General features: G+C 35.7%; 1 protein-coding gene across 4 annotated transcripts; it reads left to right on the forward strand.

Moving 5' to 3' along the window:
- Positions 1–104: 104 nt before the first annotated feature.
- Positions 105–22,745, forward strand: LOC120625400 (synaptic vesicle glycoprotein 2C-like). Of its 4 annotated transcripts, none has more exons than XM_039892448.1 (13): positions 105–506; positions 5,467–5,630; positions 6,251–6,396; positions 7,209–7,356; positions 8,345–8,507; positions 9,290–9,508; positions 10,039–10,159; positions 11,766–11,909; positions 12,642–12,734; positions 13,640–13,920; positions 14,505–14,722; positions 15,243–15,402; positions 17,047–22,745. In XM_039892448.1, exons 2-13 carry the CDS (start codon positions 5,504–5,506, stop codon positions 17,195–17,197), a joined length of 1,971 nt encoding a protein of 656 aa, XP_039748382.1. In that variant the 5' UTR covers positions 105–506; positions 5,467–5,503; the 3' UTR covers positions 17,198–22,745. The 4 variants fall into 4 exon arrangements, with proteins under 4 accessions (XP_039748382.1, XP_039748381.1, XP_039748384.1 ...); XM_039892447.1 differs by lacking the exon at positions 105–506 and adding an exon at positions 914–1,060; XM_039892450.1 differs by lacking the exon at positions 105–506 and adding an exon at positions 914–1,060 and having other exon boundaries at positions 14,480–14,722; positions 17,047–17,175.
- The last annotated feature ends 288 nt before the right edge of the window (positions 22,746–23,033 follow it).

The raw sequence follows: 23,033 nt of genomic DNA on the forward strand, positions 1-23,033 counted from the left end.
CTTACTCGATGCTATAAACGTGACAAAATCAGGATTTCTATTTCTATAAATATACTTGATTTTATATCGTACAAGTGAAAATTGTACTTTTTTAAGAGCCATAAATTTTGATATTGTTTAAGATGGGTTTGCAGAAGTAGTATTGTCTGAACGTGATTAGTAAATTAACTGTAACATGATCGGACATATCAATACTACACTGAGCCGCGGTAGTAAGAGCGAAAATGTGTATTCAATGCGATTTTCAGTTCATTTATTGGTGAAACGGTTTCTATATTCACTTTTTTCGTATTAAAAATCGAGATGTGCTATAATATGATGTGCAGCAGGTTCTAAACAGCTCAATATTCTTTTTAATTTTGCACATATCACGAGCAATAAATAATCACAATGTAATTTGTACAAATTTTTTACTGAATAATGGTGTAATGTCGCTTTCAATGTGCATAATAAGAAATTAAAAATAAGTGTTACATAAAAATACCATTGCTTTACGCTTGAAAATTGTAAGTCGGAGCTTTAAGTTTTCTTTATCCTGCTTTATATTATATAAAATACCTATATTATTTTCTTTTATTTTGCTAATAATAAAATAACATTAGCTTTTGAAAAAAACTCACTGTATATTTCTGAGTCTTAGAGTAAGCCCATCACATCTATTTGTTTGGAAGTGCTTATGTAAAAAGTGCTAATCGATTTTATACAAATTTTCGCACATAGATAGATAATCCAAGTGTCTCTCGAACAAAGCCCTAAAATACACGAGACAAAGCGACTCTGCTCGTACAACCACAAAATTAAATTTACTTCGTGTAAACTCGGCTTAATAATTGACTACAAATTCCACAGACTAATAGCCAATATTTATTAAATTCTGACTTTCTGTCATTTCCTGTAAAAAAACATTAATTACCTACTCTGTGTCATCGCTTTTGTCTTCCGAATTTATCTCGCATGTTTATTTTGTTTTTTAATTTTGCGTGAATAGCTAAAAATTAAAATGAAATTAAACGTCTAATGCCTTCTACCTGATATCATTTTAACAATATTGCAGTGAAACGTAAGTTTTTTTGTTGTTGAATTATTCTTAAAGAGTTTATTATAAACATTTGTGCTGGTGTAGTTGGTGATAAGAACAGACATATTTTATATAATTTCTACTCATTTTGCAAGAACCGATTGGTGGGATTTAAGTTTATTTATAGATAACTTATCGTTGTTAGGCAAGCCTAGCGTCGTGTTGTTTTAAACTAACAAATGTTTTTTTTTCGTGGTGTACACTATACTGTACCTACCTACATAATTAGAATTTCGAAGTACTTAATCTTTTTTCCCATGTTTGTAATTTGTAGTTCACATTTAGAGCTTAGACGTTTACTTTGCACACCAAAATGTAACAAGTATTTTATAATTTGGAATCCCTTTGTGTATGTATGTATCTGTATTGATAGGTGATTAATTGTTTTTTACATTGAGCTTACAAATTCATACTAAATCTTAGAATATGTACAAATATTAATTTCAAACAAGCCTACTTTAAAATCTCTTGAAAAATCAGTATGCCTGATTGTTATAACTTTTCCAAAGGGTCAGTTGGCAGATTCTACTGAGAATATTAAATAATCTAAACAGTTATTCTTTTTATAAATTAACATATCTCAATTTAATTACACAATATTATAATTAATTTTATATAATCTGTAATTACTGTTTTCTATCTCATACTATTATTTACAAATATTTAGATTGTTTGTATGTATTCGGTTTCTAATATTTGTCTATGTTTCTCTCACATTTATAATTGTTTTCTCTAAAAATAAACCCTAGCAAACTTGTATTGTGCCTTACTATGCATTTAAATATTTATGAAAGTAGGCCAAATTACGAAGGCTCTTGAAAACAAGAAGTCTGCATTGATTCTGGTCCACTGGTCAAGGAAACATTTTGTACTGAAAATAAATCTTCTATCTCGTGTATTAGCTTATTAGTATGTAGAAAATCATATAATAATCCATTCTAATACAGCTTAACCTATCTTTATAAAATTGTGCATAGGGATAGGCTACCTGTCCTAGAAACTGAAACAAGAGACTTTATCTCTGGAAATCTGAGGGCTATGGTATGTAAGTAAGTGATCATTAAATATCTCATTCATAAATTGGTAGCATATATTTAGTTTGCTGTTAAAAGTAACTGTATGCTTAGCATCCAAAAAAGAAAAAAACATACAAATTATAAGTTATATTCAATAGACTTTAATGTATAAGTGATATAACTAGTATACTACTAATTAGTATAAATAAAAAAAACTAGATATTGTTCCTGCTAGATTTTGTATTGGTCTGGTGTTAATTAAAGGTCAAACAATACACAATGCTATTGTGGTTTGCCACAATAGTTTTTTTTTAAGCAGTTGGTGACTTTAGTCTATGAATGAAAAAAAATAAATCTTTCAAAGTGGCTAGCTATCAAAATAATATAATAATATAATAAATAATAGTTTATGTGACACATATGCTAAAATAGGGATTAAGATTCAATAACAGAACATCAACAATATCCAAATAATAGGGACTGTCCTGTACTCAAAGCAGGATTTGCCTCAGTTTGATCAGAACTTAGTGCTAACTTGCCATTGAGAAAAAACAAATTTAATTAGCATCATTGTTAAGTGGAGGATGCTAACAATTTACACTTAAGTAGTGGGTGAAATCGCTATAAGGTCACAATCAGAAGAACTCAGTAATGAGGCCAGATAGAATAATAATAATGTTATTATGATGGATTGTCTGTAGTTAGGTTTTTAATCTTACAATATGTTTGATAAAATTTTGTCAATTAAAAAAAACGTTTTAATTGTTTGTGATGGGCATTCCAAGAAAGCTCTATCCCTGAGCGGATGATCAAGAAATCTTTGTTTGGTGTATCTATATATATGATCAAATAAAAAATGACTTGGAGAACAACAAGAATTACTGACAATTACACATATTGCAAAGCTGATGTGGTATGTAGCATGGTATGGCATACTAGCGAGAGAATCTCAGAGAATCTATAGATGTTGGTATCCCATTTAGTGGCAACGGAGATCCCACAATGTATTCAGCATTGGTAGGTATCCAACTAGGTGGGCAAATAACATTGGAAGTTTGAAATCCCTACAAAAGACCCAAACTTTGTTGCTTAATAAGAAGGTTCTCAATTTGGATGTATTTTTTTTATGTTTGTTAGCTCAGAACTCTGTCGTTTCTGATTTGTAAAATCGATTTTTGGTTTTTGGTTTTGTGGTCCAATTTTCACCAGGATTCACATTCACAACTTCTCCAAGATCCCTTCAACAGATCTTGAGATCTGTTAAAGGGATCTTGGAGAAGTTGAGGAAACTCTTCAAATATTACAGGGAAAGTAACTTGAGCATTTGCTATTAACCACCATTTGGTCAAGTAAAACTGATGATGAAGATCATCGATGGCCACTGGAACTACACAATAATAAGTATAAAAACTGGTTGCGTTTCTTAGTCATATACCCACCCAGCTTCAGGAAAAGCAATATTTTGTGCAAGGTTATGAGCAATTGACATACGGCGATTATTAATTAAATGTGATAAACCTACCCAAAAGTGTGGGAAAATTCTTTTTTCAAAATAAACCGTCTTTGTTATACAAACAAAAAACAAGAAATAAACATTTTCTACAACATTTTTGTTCAGTGCCAAGTAAAATGTAGAAAATTACAAATATACATAGTAATTTTATTTGTTGGTTAATTCTTGTCATTTTTCGATTGTTTGAATAGATGGACATTGCTTGGGTTACATGTGATAAGTGGTTTTCTCGGGTGGGAAGCTTCGGCCAGGGCTAGTTATCAACCTGCCGGCAAAGACGTGCTGCCAAGCGGTGTAGCATTCCGGTTCGATGTTGCGTAGAAACAAATTTAATATAACAGCACGGTTTACATGGGAAAAAAAAATTTCTCCACAGGAATAGGTAAAATTGCATAACTTGTTCCACAGTTTTATCCACTATCCAAGGGCAAGATCCCACGGTTGGAAATAAAATATAAATAATAGTAATATTAAACGGGGGTAAACTTCTCCTTTTCCCCGATGCCGTGCTGGTTGCCAAGTAAATTTTATTCCTTGCTGTCTATGGTGCCATGCTGTGCTAGCCATGCTGAATGGTGTTAAGGACAAACATGTTCTTACACTAGTTGAGATTTTCTGTTTCTAACATCATAGAAGGATAATATAAAATTAAATATCAACAGTACATGTTTTTATAAGTAAATACATGGAGAGTTTAAGAGTTCCTAACTTTTTACGCTCTTGTATATTTTGTCTTCTTTGTGTGATTTTGTATGTTATAAAATGTTACTAAGATCTATATCATCATGTAACTGCATACATATTCATACAGATAAATAATTTAATTCCATTTCATCTCTGCTTGATCGCATCAGAAATGGGATCCGTAGAGGAGCCAAACTTAGTAACATAATTCAGCTAGTTGCAAAGGCTATTCTGCACCGGAAAACGCAGCGTTGGTAGTTTGGTTAGTTAAAAAAACGTGTCACAGGGAGTCATGACACAAAATTCCACATCCTATAGTGGTTGGTTACGACGTTTTGAGATCCCTACAAAATTACTATGTCGAGCAGTGGACCGGTTCATTCGGTTTCTAATATTGAGAAAAGAGGAGCGATGAGGGGAGAGGATGGGAGATGAATTGGCAAAAGACTAGTGAATATAATAATTTTGTTCAAAATCGAAGTCATTTTCACAATTGGAAAATGGTGATGAACATGAATAATACTCAGTTTCGGGGTGTTTCTCAGTATATTATGAGTATTTATGTATGTTATTTATAAAATCCGACGTCAGTCATCTTAGTACCTATAACACAAGCTACGCTTACTTTGGGGCTTGATGGCGATGTGTGTATTGCCGATATATATTTTTGACTCTTATCATTTATTCTTTTTCTATTTTTTTTTTAATTATTAACAATGCTTAAAAATAAAATAAAAAACACTATTAAAAATTTATAAAAAAAAATAAATATAATATATAATATATATAAAAATATAATATAATATTTTTTATTATTATTAACTACGATTTTATTATATATATATAGATTTATCACGTATGCCGTCATGGCAACGCTTGCGATGCAATTAACGAATCTTTTATTATTTAATTATTTTTTTGGTGGGGGATAGCATTATTTTCAGACTATTTAATTTGGTTTAGAGATTTGCTTTCAACACAAATGTTTCCATTTTCCTGCTTCGTTTTTCAAATAATTACTTAAATGTTTTACACCTGCCGGGCGTGCTGTGACGGCCAATTTTTTTGCTTGCTTTATTGTCTGAAGTTTTCATACATGTATTGTATTTATTTTGCTATACATCATACATGTATTAACTTTGAATTGATGATGCAAATGTTACAATTATTTTCAGATGTATCGCAATATAGTAGTGTTAAGTGATCCACAAAATGGAGGAACAGGCTTGTCTGGTGCGAGCTCGCTCCGATTCTGAAAACTCCTCGAAACTGGGCAGCTTCGGATCCCTCTCACAGTCCTACAACATGACTTACAACGAGGGAAAACTTAATGTGCCCGGTAAATATCTGCAATTACTAGAGGTTTCCCGCGACTTCATAGAACATCAGATAGGTAAATTTGTTACATACAAACCTACCGCGTTACATCGCTCGATCGTTGCCCTACTCCTGCTTATAAAGTAAAAGAGTAAATGCAGAGCTCGCCAGCTTATTCGCTGTAGAATCTGCCTAAACGGTGCACGGCGTTAAGAGTCTATAGAGTAAGTTAAATTATTTAAGAGTAAGCTTAGTAAAAAAAAAAAATTGGACTCTATGATTAGTTCCGGAGATAACCGCGATCAAACAAATACAACAAAGTACAGATTTATTATTGGACTATCTCGAGCTCGTGCCGTTTCTGAAATTTAATAAAATTTAATATTTGAAATTTCCTCCTAAGAACATTTTAATAGGAATATAACATAATTAATATAACAATATCTGCTGCCTTGGCATTACGAGGACTTCCATTAGATTTCGGTCTCCAGATCGTGTCAAAAATTGCTTGTTATGGGTTTATCTTTTGTTAAGAAATGCTTCGTACATCCTTGGAGTTCAAAAGTTGTTGTGGACATTTGAGCTGTCAATGATAATTATAAATTCATTGACTGACTCGGGGTTCTCTTGGATTCTTTTTAGGTCCTGAAGGCGCCGGGGACCCCAGCCACACAGGTAACATGGCGAACGCGCCGCAGGAGAACGCCGAAGGCAACGAGAGTGGCGAGCTCTTGGACTATAATGACTCCAGCGTGCTCGAGCAGTTTCATGAAGACGCGTTACGCCAGGTATATGTCGCTGCGCTCGCATCGTTCGCTTAAGGCTCATTTATATTGGTCAATAGGCTTCAAACAGGGGGCCGCTAAACTTTGTCTATTAAGGGTGTCATAGACCCCGTATACATGGACCATTTACATTGGGCAATTACATGGCTTCGAAAGTGGGACCGTTGTCATTTTCTGTTGGGCATGCCGTGTAACCCGTATGCGGGCAAATTGGTCGATAGTAGCATGCGGGGTGCTGGAGATTTTCTGTTGGGCATGCCGTCGACCATTTACATTGGTAGATAGGATACTCATACTGGGTGCAGTAGATTTATGATTACTCGGGCCATATATTTTTCCGATCGATGGTCCTCGAGGCCGCTAAGGCCGCTTACAGGGGGCGGTGTAACGACGGACTGACTTTCATTACATTATTATTATTACATTCATTACCGCATGCTGTATATCGACCGGGTAACGAACCAATGTAAATTAAAATAAATAATTAAATATACTACGACAATACACACACCGCCATCTAGCCCCAAAGTGAGCGTAGCTTGTGTTATGGGTACTAAGACGACTGATGAATATTTTTATGAATAATATACATAAATACTTGTAATATACAAATAAACACTCAGACACTGACAAACATTCATGCCTTTATGTTGTACACCCGTCGGGCAACCCGTGACGGCCAACTTTTTTCAATACACACATTGACATAACCCAATGATTATAATGGGATACAATCCCTCATAATAAAGCTAACTGAGTCGTGCTTTCCTAATTGAATGTGTTTTCACAAGCAATGTTCTGTGCATATATTGCAGGCTGGATGCGGATTGTCCCAACTAAAAGTGTACGTGGCCGTCGGCCTTGCGGTGGCGGGAGCTTCACTGGAACTTGCCTCCATAGCCTTTGTGCTCCCCTCTGCGGAGATCGAACTTTGTATACTGCCGCACGAGAAGAATTGGCTAGGTGAGGTTTTAATGACGCCCCAGGAGAGAGAGATTTTTTTGAGAGAAGAGGCGTGTCTTAGTTTTAGAAATCGGAAAAATGTCGGACATTTTGTCGGGAACAAGCATTTTTCCCTAGGATTTAACATTGTTAAAACAGCCTTGCTAACCAATACAACTCCTACCGACAGGAATAATTTTAACGCGCCTATGTTTATGTATAAGGTGTTGTTAAGATTTATTTAAATGGTCGAAGACTAAAATCCCGTTTTCTCGAGACAGTAAGAATACAATCTAATAGAATTTTATTGTTCACTGTTTACACATAGAAAGGTCTTGAAAAGCATTCCAAACAGTATACCCACAATCGGGCGTACAATAATAATCAAGAATGAAAAACTAAATATAATCCCAATGTAGAATCAATGTTTAAGTAAGACAAGCGGAAACCCGTTACCATTTTTAAAGGATCCTAAAGGTAAAAAAAAGGAACGTCTTACTACGATGGAGAATCTGACAGATATTTAAGCCTAAGAGAAAGTAAAAATTATAAATTTAAATTTAGAACAAGACAATTCGAGTATCTGCGAGTTTATTCTAGACGTTAAACGACGCTGTTAATAGACGCTCTCGAAACAACATGGGCAGTGCAGTTAAGCAACTAGTGAAGAACGAGAAGAAGTAATAATGTAACTGTAAAATGGTGGAAGAAGTAGTTCTTCCGGAGAGTAGGAATACCTAATCCTGGAGCCACTGTACGTCATAGAGTTTCTGGCAAAATTACCAACGTATACATTCTAATAAAGATACCCACTTCAAGCATCCGTGCTAGTTATCAGAACCACCGAACAATTATAGCTCCTAACAGTATTTTGCAGAAGCGCTTATTTATTTGAAGATAACAATTGTGCGCTGAAACTCCGTCGTTCGATACGTTATTGATCGTTGTCTATAATTTTTTTTTGCTGTGAAGTTAACTTGACGATTATATTAACGTTGTTTATTTCCAGTGCTAATCACTATTATGGGCTGGTCTCTGGGCGGGGTCGGCTGGGGTGCGTTGGCGGAGCGCGGGGGCAGAAGACGTGCCCTGCACTCGGCACTCGCCGTCAATGCTGTATTCGCCACCATCGCCGCTTTCATGCCCACATATGGGACGTTTATGATGGCCAGGCGAGTGTGAATCTTTATATCCTCATAATCTTTATGATGTGAAACTACCATAAGTTTATGATTGCCTGGTACTATTGCAGTCTTGATACACTTGGTCAGTTGACTGTCATAGACCTCCTGGGTTAAAATAACGAGTAACGAGTAGATATATATATATTTTTTAAATCTGCCGCACAAGAGCAGCCACCAATGCGTAGCCGGCTTTTTTGGAATTTGTTCATCCGCTCTTTATCTCGTGTTTGATCTCTCGTGACGTGACATGCTAGGCCTACTGGTCACTCAAACACTTCTCACCTTCCTCTTACCGCCTGTACGGTAGGGAGGATTAAAAAGTTGGGGTCATTGAGACCCCTTGAAAACTTTAAGCCACATTGACTGTTCTATATTTATGGTGGCCTGGTACCTGTTAATACATCCAAGTAACAATGTGGGTGACAGATGATAGAATGTGATATGGCAGCCCCACTATGATCTATTTCCATTTTATATCCTAACAAAGCTACCCAACCCGGCTAGCAAAAATGATGATAATGTGAGAATTTTTTTAGTGTTTATTTGATTATTGAAATATGTTTATTACAACATTAAATTACAAATCTTTGAATGTCTTTGCTTTTCTCTCCTATAATATGCATGTATACTGCATATAAACCTTCTTCTAGAATCACTCGATCTATTGCTGAAAACTGCATCAAAATCCGTTGCATCAGTTTAAAAGATGTGTACAAACGGCGGCAGCGACTTTTTCTATATGACGATGATATTTCTCCTTGGTCCATCAGATTCTGCTCAGCCATCGGCTCCGGTGGCATCATCTCCACGGGATTCACGTACGCGGGCGAGATGGCGGCCCGGCCTTTCCGTACGGCCCTACTTGCTACCCTACCCGCCAGTATGGGCGCTGGTATTCTGATGTCCGCTGGATTGGCCCAAGCGATACTTCCTAGCACGGGACCGGAAGCGCTTGTGGAAAATAAGGAGCATTTCAGCGCTTGGCACAGGTTCGTAAGGCATGCCATAACACCGTCAAGTTAGTAAATAAAGCTATAGTAATATTTAACAATATTTTATAATCGTTGGGTCTGAATATTTTATGGAGCAAAAAAATGTATGCTTTTATTAATTTTTAATATTTTATGCTCAAATGTTATGAAATTATTGTTTACATAATAAGACATTAGATGATTCTGCATTCTTTCAAAATTGACAATCTGTAAAAGTAAATTGTAATATTTTGTTATTCGAAGTTTAAACTCTCATACCCCAATACAAAACTTTAAAAAGGGACCACAGTGTCTGTATGTTTGTTTTCACAATACTCAGAAAGTAGTCAACTAATCGACTTCAACTTCTTACGTATCATTGTGTAAGAAAAATTAAATAAAGCTTTATATAATTTTAATCTCTAAATTCCTATAGGAACGAAAATATTTAATGTTTCAAATATCAGATTTGAGCATCGAAGGTCTTGAGGTGGTAAAAGGTAACCTCAAAAAAGAAACTGTTTATTGAATAGTTTTATTTCTTTCAGATATCTTCTTCTATGCACATTACCAATTATTGCATCCCTCATAAGTTTAATATGGACTCCCGAGTCACCCCGCTATTTGCTAGATGTGGGGAGAGAGGTCGACGCTATGATGGTTTATCAGGTAAGCAAGCTGGCATATAACGTGATGGTGATAAAAAAAAAACATACAGAGTGTGTTGAGGGTTTCTTTAATACCCTTGCTGAATTAGTTTTAGGGTTCGTACTGACAGTATAAATGCAAAAATGGGCCATGTTTGTTTGTTTGTTACCCATGTTCGACTTAAACACTTTATAAAATTCACATTATAGTAGTTGAGATAAAAAGTTTCAAGAAACCGTGTGTCAAGACGTTTTTAGCCGACCTGCTTCACATGTTGTTGTCAATTCATGACCTGATGTTGTCAATTCGGTTGTTTTTTTTTATTTACGTTCGGGCATAGCTCCGTCATTGATTCTCCGGATTTGCAAAATATTTTTTTCATTCCGAAATGTTTTTTAATAAAGATCTGATGAAACGGACGACGGTAGCCTAAAAAAAATTCAGCAAATCAACCGCGATAACTGCTGTCATAAATTACCATTGTTTACGCAATTAAATAACATAACATCACGCGTGCACTCTAAAGCATTACGTATTTTCTATCAAAGTTAAAAGTAATTGCATATTTATTCGCGAGTGTAATCTAGTTGTAGCACATAGTATTTACGTTTATATTTTATTTATTTTTAATACCTTTATATTGTATGTGCAATCACTTTTTATGTACTCCTAGCTTATAAGGAATAATATGAATTGTGTAATAGCAATTGTTATAAATAGATTAATTGACATTTCTGTAACAACTCTGATCTTTTAAACCATTCGCATGCCATTCTTGGTTGGTAATTTAAGAATAACAAGCGGACCAGGACCTTGGGTTTTGGAAGTCCCTACAAAAGACCTATGTCCAGCAGTGGACGTCAATCGGTTGAAGTGATGATGATGATGATAACATTTATTTCAGAAGTCGGTTTATTTTTGCTAAATATATACTTGAGATAACAACTAAGACATTGGGAGGTATCCTTGCATCGTTCCGAGTCGATACAGGACTAGTAGTAGTAGCTAGTAGTACAGGAAGTGTATCGATAGTGCAGTCGTATTTATATCTAAATACCCACCAACTCAATGTCATTTGGATTGTTTCTTAAAAACTATTTATTAATTAAATAATAATGATTATAAAAAGTTTAATTTTTTTTAAATTACTGTAACACTTGTCTTGTCTAATCATCATCATCTTCATATCAACCCATTAGCGTCCCACTATCAGTCACGGGTCTTCTCCCACAATGAGAAGGGTGTACCGCGCGTAGTCCACCGCGTTGGCCCAGTGCGGATTGGTGGACTCCACACGCCTTTGAGAACATTATGTAGCAGTGGCGTGCACTGAATTTCTTACCAAGATAATTGCATAAAATGGCAAAATATTCTTCCTATACGAGCTGTATATCAGTTTTAGGGTAGGCAGTGCTTTTGTGCATGTATGAAGTGCACGCCACTGTTATGCAGAACTATCAGGCATGCAGGTTTCCTATCGATGTTTTCCTTCACCGTTGAAGCAAGTGCTTAGTTAAGTGAGAGGTGCGTGCTTGGAATCGAACCCGGCCCGCGGAAGACCTAACCACTGAGCTATCACCACTTAGGCTATCTTGTCTAACATGTAGTTATTTTTTATGCTTCGCAGAGTATCCACAGTGGTAACCAGACGCGCATATGCGGGCGCAAGGCGTCTTTATCTGGCGAGGCGGATTACAGATTAGGCGAGTTGTCGTTGCCGGGGAAACGGCGCCCGCCCGCCCTACATCACGTCCGACACAGCGTCAAAATGGTAAGCACCGGCATTTTTTTTATTACAAGCTGACCCTTGGTAGTAGGTTATGATGCAGTCTAAAGTCCGATTTACATCAAACGAGCGAATGCTAATTCCATCGGCAGTCTATTAAATTATTTTTGTATAAACCGAGGTAGAGCATTATATTGGATAGAATAGGCGTTACCTTGCGGAGTTCTATGATATATTATGAAAATAAAGTTAAATTTGATATACACTGCGAAAAGCAGGAGAATCTGTATGGTGTCGTTTATAGTCAAAGTCGAAGCCAAATATTTCTTTATTCAAATAGGATTATATACAAAATGTGAACATAGCAGTGAGGAGTGATGGCGATAACTACTTTCGGTTAGTGATGGCGATAACTACATTCGGTTATCGCCAGTCGGCTCGGACGGTAGCGGGCTAACCTGTTAGCCTCTTAGACTGCATTGTCGCTTACCACCAGATGAGATTGCAGTCAAGGGCTAACTTGTAGTGTAATAAAAAAAAAACCACGGCCATTAGAGCGTGCGAATAGTTGCCTAGGGCGGGCTTGCTTGTTCTTGTGTGCTCGCTCCCCGTTGCGGTATCTTCATAGAGTTCTTATGTTGTAGCAATGAACATTTGTTCGGCTGAGCTAAACATTTGCGCGAGAATTGTAGACCTTTGTTATTCTTGATCTTTGTTATTTCAGTGTATATGCTGGAGACATGGAGTATAGGTAATCTTTTGTATGACTTATTGCAGTTCTGGCAGGCGTTCTTCCAGCTGTTTTCCAGCACGTACAGAAACACCACGTTGTCTCTCGCCGGCATGCTATTATTCTCCGTGGCTATACAAGTAAGTATCAATTATTTTTTAGAGCCGGCAACGCATCGGTGGCTCCTCTGGTGCTGCAGATGTTAATGGGCGGCGGTGATCACTTATCATCAGGTGATCCACTTGCTCGTTTGCCCGCTATTAATATAAAAAAAAAGGTAACACCAACTTTCCAAATTGCGCCTGCCTGGGATTAAACTCCGGTCCTCCTGACCTTACAGTGCTCAAGACTGCGCCGAGAGGTCAACGAACGTCCCGAGCAACAGTTAGTTTATTATACTAGTATCGTTTTGGACTTACAGAATTGTGTCACAGTATAAAATAAATAAATATACTACGACAATACACACATCGCCATCTAGCCCCAAGCTAAGCGTAGCTTTTGTTATGGGTACTAAGATGACTGATGAATGAAATATAATGATGTGTGAAGAACAGGTACAGTTAGCTTAGCTAGACGCCTTTGATCTTGTGGTAAATGCCGATATCTTGACAGCGTCGCGACATGTCCAGTGCTTTGTCCAGGTGGCTTCGTCGAGCCTCTATATGACAATTTAATCTCTTACAAATAATTAATTTTTTATAGTATAAACTGTGCTGCACGTACCACCGCCAATCTCTGAGACTTATGATACTATATAATATACAATTGTTCCACTACAATTAATGTGTGCGTAAGTATGCGTGCGCCAGTGCGCGTGAGTGTGCGTGTGTGTGTTTAATTGTGTTGTTATGTGTATGGATGAGGATGTCATACTTTTTACTGTATGAACTCTTTCGGTTCGAACCATGACTTATTTGCAGTACTTTTGGTAGCTAGATATTTATTACTATTCAATCTTAGTATAAATATATAATTTTTTATTGATTTTGTTATGTATAAATTCAGCTAAGAGATGCGATTAAATCTCGTTTTTGTTTCACAGTGCTACCTATCGCTCTACGTTCCCGCCGCTGTTACCAACACAGACAACCTCTTATACGACATGTCGAAGAAAACGATCACGAACGTCACTTACGACAACGTTAACTACAACGAGACGCTGGAAAACGTGGACTACATCGACGTTACGTTCAAGAACTGCACGTTCCGGGACATTCTGATGTCGCACGTGGAGTTCGTCAACTGCACGTTCGTAGGCACGGCGTTCGCGAACATCAAGACCTCGTACACTGTGTTCCGAGCGTGCGTGTTCTACAATAGCAAGTGAGTTTATTAATTTATTTATTAGTAATCCAACAGCGTTACAAATTATTTTGGTTAAGGGTGTATCTTATTACTAAAATAAGGCCAAATCTAGATTACAAAATCTTAACTGTGACAATTAAGCAATAGGTGCAAATACAACATATACAAAACAATCAGTTACGATATTCACAACAGCATGAATGAGTGTGAGTGTGCGTAAGTGTGTTATTATTAGTGAGTTATAGCTATTTTAGTCAATTATCGCAACATTTGAGTGAAATTTGGCATATTTTCGTTTTTTTGCTCAAATCTGGTTGTTCTAATTAATTTCTTAGCCAACGTTGGTTGTATTTGGTCGTTCATTGTTTGCAATAAATCAGCAGCGAGAGGTTAGAAAGCGAGAATAACGTTAACGTGACGTTCGTAAACTGCAATTTTCGGCGCATTCTGATGTCGTACGTGGAGTTTTTCATGTACAACGAGATGTTAGAAAACTTTCCGTGCATCGCAACAAGTTTGGCTCACCATTGCCCGCACTTAAAAGGTTTTGCTAAAATTTAATTGAATATCAATGCAGTGAGCTGACGCGTGTCGATCCACAGTATCATCGACACGGACATAGAATCAGGCCGCGAGCTAGACGAGGCGTGCGTGCTGAACGGCACGACGGTGCGAGGCATGCGCGGCGTGTGCGCGAGGCATGCGGACCTACGCTGGGCGCAACGCGGCCGTCTCGCGGAGCGCACATTCGCCGCGCACGCCGCGTTTTTCGCCGCACCCTTTCTAGTATCCAGGAGGTTACAGAAACCACCTGCAACAGGTAAATAGAAAATCTGTGCTAGCCGCGACTTTGCATGGAAATTTTCTTATGTATGCCAAGAACACGTGTCGGTCTTTTTCGTTCTAAAATACGAAACCAAATCTAAAATAGATTAGAATTATTAGAATCTACGACAGGAAAGGATTTTTCAGCGTTCAAATGAAGCCTATCCTGCTTAATTTCCTCCAGACCCGTACATCTATTTTGGCATAATAGTGTAACCAACATAAATCCACCCAAACTTCTTACTTTCCCAGACTTGACTACAGAATCGAAAGAGTACTGAAAAATTAAACAGTTTTATGGCTCTTTGGCTCTTTGGCTATTTCAATTGTTTGATCCACACTGGGCCAGCGTGGTGGAATACGGCCTTAACCCCTTCTTACTGTGGGAGGAGACCCCTTTAGTGGGCCGTTAATGGGTTGATATGATGATGATGCAGATGATGCGGAATTCATTAACACTGATCTTCTCCATTGCCAATAACTTTTGTTTGATTCCTCGATTTTGTTGTTTGCAGTGGGAATATGCAGCCTACTGATATTGCTGTCCCCCTCTATATACTTCGCGCAGAGCGAGATGGCGCTATACATCATGGAAGCTGTCTACGGACTGGTCATAATTGTGATATTCTTTGGTGTGGGGGTCAAGATTATTGACACCTATCCCGCTAACTTGAGGCGAGTATTGCTACCTCACTCACTCCACCGTGTATAGAGCGAGGTGGCGCTATACATTATTATTATTATTATTTATTTCTTTATTTATACGACACTATGAAGTAAGGGAATTAAAAGAAGAATAGAAATACAAAGACGGAAGTAGAATACAAAAGGCACCCTTATCACTTAGTACTAGGGTGGCGCAAAAAACCGACTATTTTTTTTTTAGTCTCACGTGAAAAAATATCGGTTTTCGATGTTTTTTGAGCCTTCAACATGAGCGAGATCGGACAGGTGGTGGAAAATAATTATTAATCTATATTCAAATAGCTAAATACAAATACATAATCGAAATTGTACAAATAAGAAATATATAAAATAATAAACTAATATATACCGAAAGATATTATATACATAAATACTTAAGAAAATATAGATAATACAAATAAAAATAAACTAGGTACTAAAAGTCTTCATTAATGAGCAAGATAATATGCTTTTTAGTGTTTTTTTAAATTTAAAAAGCGGTTTTACCTAACTTATATTTAGTGAGAGCGCATTCCACAATTCAATAGCTTGCACTGTAAACGAGAGTTTATAGAACTTCGTCTTGTGGAAAGGCATTTGTAGTGTCACCATACGACATTATCCCAATTCGGAAGGCAATTCTACAAAATCAAACTTTTCCTTCAAGTATGAAGGTTGTTTTTAAATAAATAACACACAGTACAGAAGTGAAATTACATGCATATCCCGGCGACGGCGAATAGGAAGCCACACACATCGCCATGTAGTCCCAAAGTAAGCGTAGCTTGTGTTATGGGTACTAAGATAACGGATTAATAATTTTATGAATTATATACCTACACATAAATACTTATAACATATAGATAAACACCCAGACACTGAAAAACATTCATGTTCTTCACACAAACATTTTCCAGTTGTGGGAATCGAACCCACGGCCTTGGACTCAGAAAGCAGGATCGCCGCCCACTGCGCCAATCAGCCGTCATACGTTGCAAAAGCTGTATGTTCGTTGGTAATAATTCAAAACAATGCACGAAATCAAAGTGACTAAATTATTCTAAATAATTATGCTGTGATTTTAGAAATACGAAGCTATACTTATATCACCTTTCTTTAAATTAAGAGAAAACACTAAATAGAAAGATGTTACACTAATAATTATTCATATGCGCCCATTTATCTAACCTAGTTCTATAAGTAAACTTTTGTGAAATGCGCACCATTAATAATCTTAATATATAAAAATCTCCTGTCACGATGTTTGTCCGCGATGGACTCCTAAACTACTTAACCGATTTAAAATTAAATTGGCACACCGCGAGCAGTCTGGTCCAACTTAAGAGATAGGATAGCTTAGAACTTTAATTATAGTCGCAATTTTATTTTATTGCAAATTATTTGCCTGTAATTAATTGACAGTCGCATGTTTTATATATATATGTATATATACTACTATACGCATTTTAGCGATACTGAATACTTTAAAAACAAAATCAAACGCAGACGAAGTCGCGGGCAACAGCTAGTATTATAATATAATGCATGTTAGTTATTTCTTGAAAACATTTTTTTTTTCTTAATAATTCTATTTCTCAGTGGAAGTTAAATTATATTATTATACCTCTTCCACAGATGCACAGCACACGGATTGATCCTATCGGTAGCCTACATGGTAGGTGCGGCGGTACGCGGTATGGCAGAGTACTCCCCTCCGTTACTCAGCGCACTACTTTGCGCGTACTTCGCCATCATGGCCACCGCCATAGCTGCGAGACTGCGATAGAGCGAGACAGCGATAATGTGCACGAGTGTGTTAAAAAGAGACGGTGAAAAAGTGTTAATAAGTAAGCAGTGTGTGCGAACGTGAGACAGCTATGTCCCCTCTCTTAGCCCCAGCTTTATTGTTTATTCCACTAGTCAAAAATTGCTATAATTGTAACAGGATCACATAAATGTCAAACAATTAATATGGTAAGTATTCACACATACTTAGCGCGTACTTCGCCGCAATGTCTGCGAGACTGCGATATATTGCGTAAGAGTGTTAAAAAGAGACAGTGAAAAAGTAGGCAGTGATTTTTCTACGTGACACAGAGACGATTGTTCTTGCAACTATATTGTGTATTAAACCAGTTAAATATTATTATAATTCAAAGTACCAGCATCACATAAAATTTAAACAATTATTCATCGTTGAGAACGCGCATCTACAAGCGCTTACTTCGCCTTAGCTGCAAGTGAACGAGCGGTTTTATTTTTTATTGCTACTCAACACAATATTATCCCGGGCTACCGGGTCGCATCCAGAGTCTATATATAGATATAGTCATCCATATATAAGTAATAGATGCAAAACTCGGCCAATACCCCCTAATTTTGTACAAGGCTAGCATATATGTCAAGAATACATTTAAATATGGATTAGACAAAAAAACAGACCCTGCTTGAATAATATATGGAATATTCTGGGTCAACTTGGATTAAGAGGAGGATAGATGTATAAATTTACTCTTACATAGGCGTTTGAGATAGAGCGAGAGTACATTAGTGAATGTGTGTGAAACAGGGACAAGTGTTTAATTAAGTGTGCGGCAAAAAAGACAAAAAAAAACCATGACAGTCTGTTTAGAGGCAGCTAAAATAGTTATAATGAAAAAAACGATGTAAATATTATAAAAATACGTAAATTCCAATTTTTGAAAAATAATCCTGTTGTAATTTTTTTTTTTAGTAAAAAATATTTCGCAATTTAGTGTGGGTGGCTATATTTCTGTCATCAACTCAGTTAATCGACACTTAACTTCCGATATTTGTATGTGCATCCATTTTTTTCTAAAACCTTAAGGGTCCATGAAATTAAAACTATTATTATTAAAAGGTAACAACTTTTAAAATAATAACACAGTATTCCACTTTTTTGAAGTTATCTTATCAAAATTTTGAGATGAAGAATCTATTAAATGTATAAATAAATATGTTATATAGGAGAAAGTCGACAAGTCGCCTTGTTGTGTGCCCAGTGGCCCAACAAGACCGCCACTAGGTCACCGCTACTAGTTATTTTTACTTTATCGTTAGTAATTTTAGTGTAAAAGGCCAAATGAATAAGGCGTGGAACCACTTGTACCTACTCGAAAACCTAATTTAACCTAAATAGAAATAACATTAAAACAAACCTTTCGAAAACAAGGTATGTGTACATAAAAAACGATCGATGCATTTATGTATTGCAATTATGTTTCCCCGTCGCATCGTTCTCTATCCAGAGTTAATAGCTTTCATTATAAACTGCTACAACTCCACATTTCATCAGTATTATAGGATGTGTTCACCTTTTGATATATTCTTTATTTTATCTAAGACTAATATGTGTAAAAATATGTTTATATAAACAGAAGAAGTCATATATTTTATTTTTGCATCCGGCTAACTTTTCTAACTCGTAACGAGGTGTGAAGCCGCCGTGTTATTCGACAATAACAAATTTTCCGGACTGTTTGGGTGAGTGGGTCGGCGGATTCGCTGTGTAAACTTCTTACGGCTGTCTTAAATTTGTGTTTTATATAAAGTCGATGGAGATTGACAACTTGTTGAAGATGTAACTGAATCGGGCAGCACCAATATTCCAATAATTATATCTGTCAAATTATTTATTTTTACTTATTTTGCGCATTATTCTATTGGCCTTTTACGTTAGTTCCATTATTTGGAAACTTAGTGCTAATGATGAAAAATTTCACGGTTACTGTCGCATTAGCACTTACGAAGACATCTTTGTTTATAGAGTAACTTAATACTATGGAGTTATGGCTATGAAGGAATTTTATTTATATGATTCTAAATTACAATTTAAATGAAATTGCGAAGAACGCAATAAATAATTATATTAAAAATTGTATGGTATATTACTAGTTATTATTATTAATGAATTATGTTTTTTTTATATTATGGTAGAGTTGTTAAGGCTGAACATATCGTAAGGGTGAATATGGTTGTAATCCTTTTTTTTAATTATTATTATAATACATAGATATTTCACGAAAAATTAAAACATAGTTGGTATTTATGTATATTTTGCAGGGACAGACAGAAAGCACCTTGGATTTCTCCTGCTAACAACCATCTTTTGGCATATTTGATGAATCGAAACAACGCATAATACACTTAGCACTACTAACGTCATCATATCAGCCCATCACCAGCTTACTATAGGACTCGAGTCTCCCACAATCTGAAGGGGTTAAGACCGTAGTCCACAACGCAGGCCAAGTGCAGGATGGTGGACATTGATGTTTGTCAGCGTACAACTTAAAAAAATGTATTATGGACTTTTATCCGCCTTTTTACATCCACGCGCACGTGCTATTCTATCTAGGCGTTCTTTCTAATCGCTTGATTACCTAAAAGTCGTAGCATGATCTTCCTGAAGAATTTAGCTACTGAATAAAGAGATGACAGATTTTTCAAATCAAGTTAGTTCCAGGCACCGTATTGAAACCACACAAATTTCTTATGACCTTAGATGAAAACTCACATCATCACACTTCTAAATCTGGTAAAATTTTCCAAAAAAAAATCAATAGAGCGGAATATGCCTCTCTGAAACTAGTGACATAAGATCCATTTTACTTTGTCATTTCATTGTTGCAATTTATGAAGACAACACTGATTGAAGCGTGCAAAACTTATAATATGTACCTATACTGAAATACTGCGAAATCCATATGAGAAAAATGTTAACTTATAAAACTACCCACAAGTTATAATTTTTCGTGAAATAATGCTGGGAGGACATTCGCAACACGCCCCTCCCGTCAAAAACGCCACGCGTGTTTAGACATCAAATCAACATTCCGGTTTGACTGAACACGTGTGACGTGGTACACGAAACGTGCTGCTATGCAATATTAAGTCATTGCATTATATCGTAGATGCCATATCTTAAGTGATATTCATGATAGACTGCTTATGTTATATGTGTTTCGATAGGTTAATAAAAGACACTATTATTAGTAATTGTATCTTTACTTTTTTTCTATATCCGGGCTGGCAACAAGGAATTTCATGGCAACCTTGTATGAGCACCTAAATTTTTTTTAACTTATCTGTACTTTATCGCAGCTACAGTATGTTTACAAGGCTAGTTGGAAAAGGTATTTCGAGGACACCCGTAAAAAGTATACTCCATTTAGAAAAAATATTGTTTAAAAGTAATTGACAACCCAAACTAATTTTAATGACTTGAAATGTGATTTTTTTGTTTTAAAATTATTATCTAGAACCATAACCTTTTCGTGTTTGAATTAATTATACTCCAAACCAAAGTAAAATAAATTACACTGTACACATTACCATATTAAGCCTTAATACTCATTGAGTTTTTTTGTTCGCCATTTTAACTCGTGACCCCATTGGAAATTAATATGGATACAGCTGGTGATATGGTCATATAACAAATTTAAAACTTTTTAAAGTTCTTATACGACCATAACACCAGCTGTATCCATAAGAGTATTGATTTCATGAATATAAGTAGGGCGACAGAAGTTTTTAATTATTGTGTATCCTGTTATACACCATAGTTTAGTATCCTTTTCCAACTAAACTTGTAGATTGTTCACTTAGCCTAGTTACTAGTTATTTTCTAACCATTTATTTAGCTTGTTACATAAGCACGCCTTTGAAGTTTCATAATTAATAGCAGGCTACCGCCTTAATACACATAGACAAAAATATAATGCAATATCGATGTGTTAAACCGATTAAAACTTCTCCGATAAATAAATTCAAATTTATTTTATTTAAAAATTGACTGGATATTGGGACATCACAGTCGAGCTGTCAAAAGTAAAACGAATGGTTAGACGTAAATTAGCTGAAATGCGAGTAGTTAAGTTACCAACATACTCATAATTTCTTAAAAATAGGAACGAAACTGTAGTGTATTTTGTATGGTAAATTAATGTAATTTTTGTTTCTACCTACCGATAAAACAGAAAAATCTTAATAATATTATTTAATATGAATGCGCAATATTAAAAATGAAACACAGTAAAAAATATTTTGTCAGTAGATATAGTACCTGTAGTTATACAGACTATACAAAATATTTGTATTGTTTTTATTTACTTGAATAGATACCAGAGAGAAAAACATCTTAAATGATAACTTAAGGCTCATAGTCTCATAAAAATGTTTTATTTTCCTTCTTAAATATATATAAAAGAATTATATTTTAACTTTAGTATATCATTTTACTGGATTTTTGTTGTAAATATTGATATCATTTTTTCATACATATCGTAAATTTAGTTTTTAAAAAACCTTTTTTTTCCTTGTGTGATACTGGAGTGGAATGTAAGACGTCTTAGGAATATCAGTAATTTTAGTATCGCCAGTTACTGGAACTCTGAACGATTTTATTTAACTGCCTCGTTGGTTTAGGGGTTCATTGAAAGGATCAAGAGTCCTGGGTTTAAGCGGGCCGAAAATGGTTAGATATTGGGATTTTCTGTCATAAAATTCGCAGTACCTCCTCTCAGTTAGGAAATTGGCGATGTCCAACACACCTCGAAGAGCACGTGAATTACTGCCCCAGGTTATTCATCCATATATCACTAAGAGGTAATGCATAACAACACGAAACGTAGTCGTGTCGTTGAAATTTACGACGTGCGTCGTAATAAATAATTAAGATGTACGACATTATGTTGTGTCGTAAAAACTGATGATCAAATGAGCCAGTACTCAATTTGATATTCCATTTTCGTAGATGCATGATATTATCTCCGACAGTTGATTATCAATCATGATTGATGAACATCACTGTATCATGCATATTAATATCCCTAGTGAGAAGGCATCCTGTTCTATGGGGTAAAACACAACAAGACATATGAATGTATGATGAAATCAACGACACCGTATTGTAAACCTCTTGCAATGCATCGTAGCACGATTACATCCTATCACGATTATTTTTACGAAGCGTCGTGTGCGTTTCGAGTTTGCACGTAACATGTCGAGCCTTTACCGCCAAATTAGCGTAAACGACAAATCAAAAATTTTCTAAAAGTAGATTTAAAGAATATTTTAATTAAGCTTTTTTTTGAAAAAAAAACAAGGGCTCGATGTGATAATAATCCTCAAAAACCCACTACTGGAGGATCAGCGTAGAGGGTTTAGGCTCTAAATCCTACTTTATGAGAGAAAATACCACTTCCTAACAATGGGACAATAATAGGCTGAGGATTCTTTTAAATTAACATTACCTAAGCTGATGGCATATAACGAAACTAAGACGATCGCGTCGCAGTTTTAAATATTGAACGCAAATGACGTCATTAGCAAGTTGCGGCAGTAGTTAATCACTGTGCAATCACTTTAATTGAATAACAATAATCATGAATTTTAGTACAAATTCATAGTACGATTGCAGTCGAGAGACGCAATTTGATTTTGTAATGTTATGTATGGCTCTTTGTAAATAATATACGTTCGTTCTTGCAATAAATAATGTATTTACCTATCGTAATACAATGTTTTATTTACCCCCTTCAACCCTTGAACAGAATAAAAAAACTTAATATAATAACACTTATTTAGGGTAACCCAGACAT

The sequence above is a fragment of the Pararge aegeria genome, chromosome 7, assembly GCF_905163445.1.
Source record: "Pararge aegeria chromosome 7, ilParAegt1.1, whole genome shotgun sequence".
Taxonomy (NCBI): Eukaryota; Metazoa; Arthropoda; class Insecta; order Lepidoptera; family Nymphalidae; genus Pararge; species Pararge aegeria.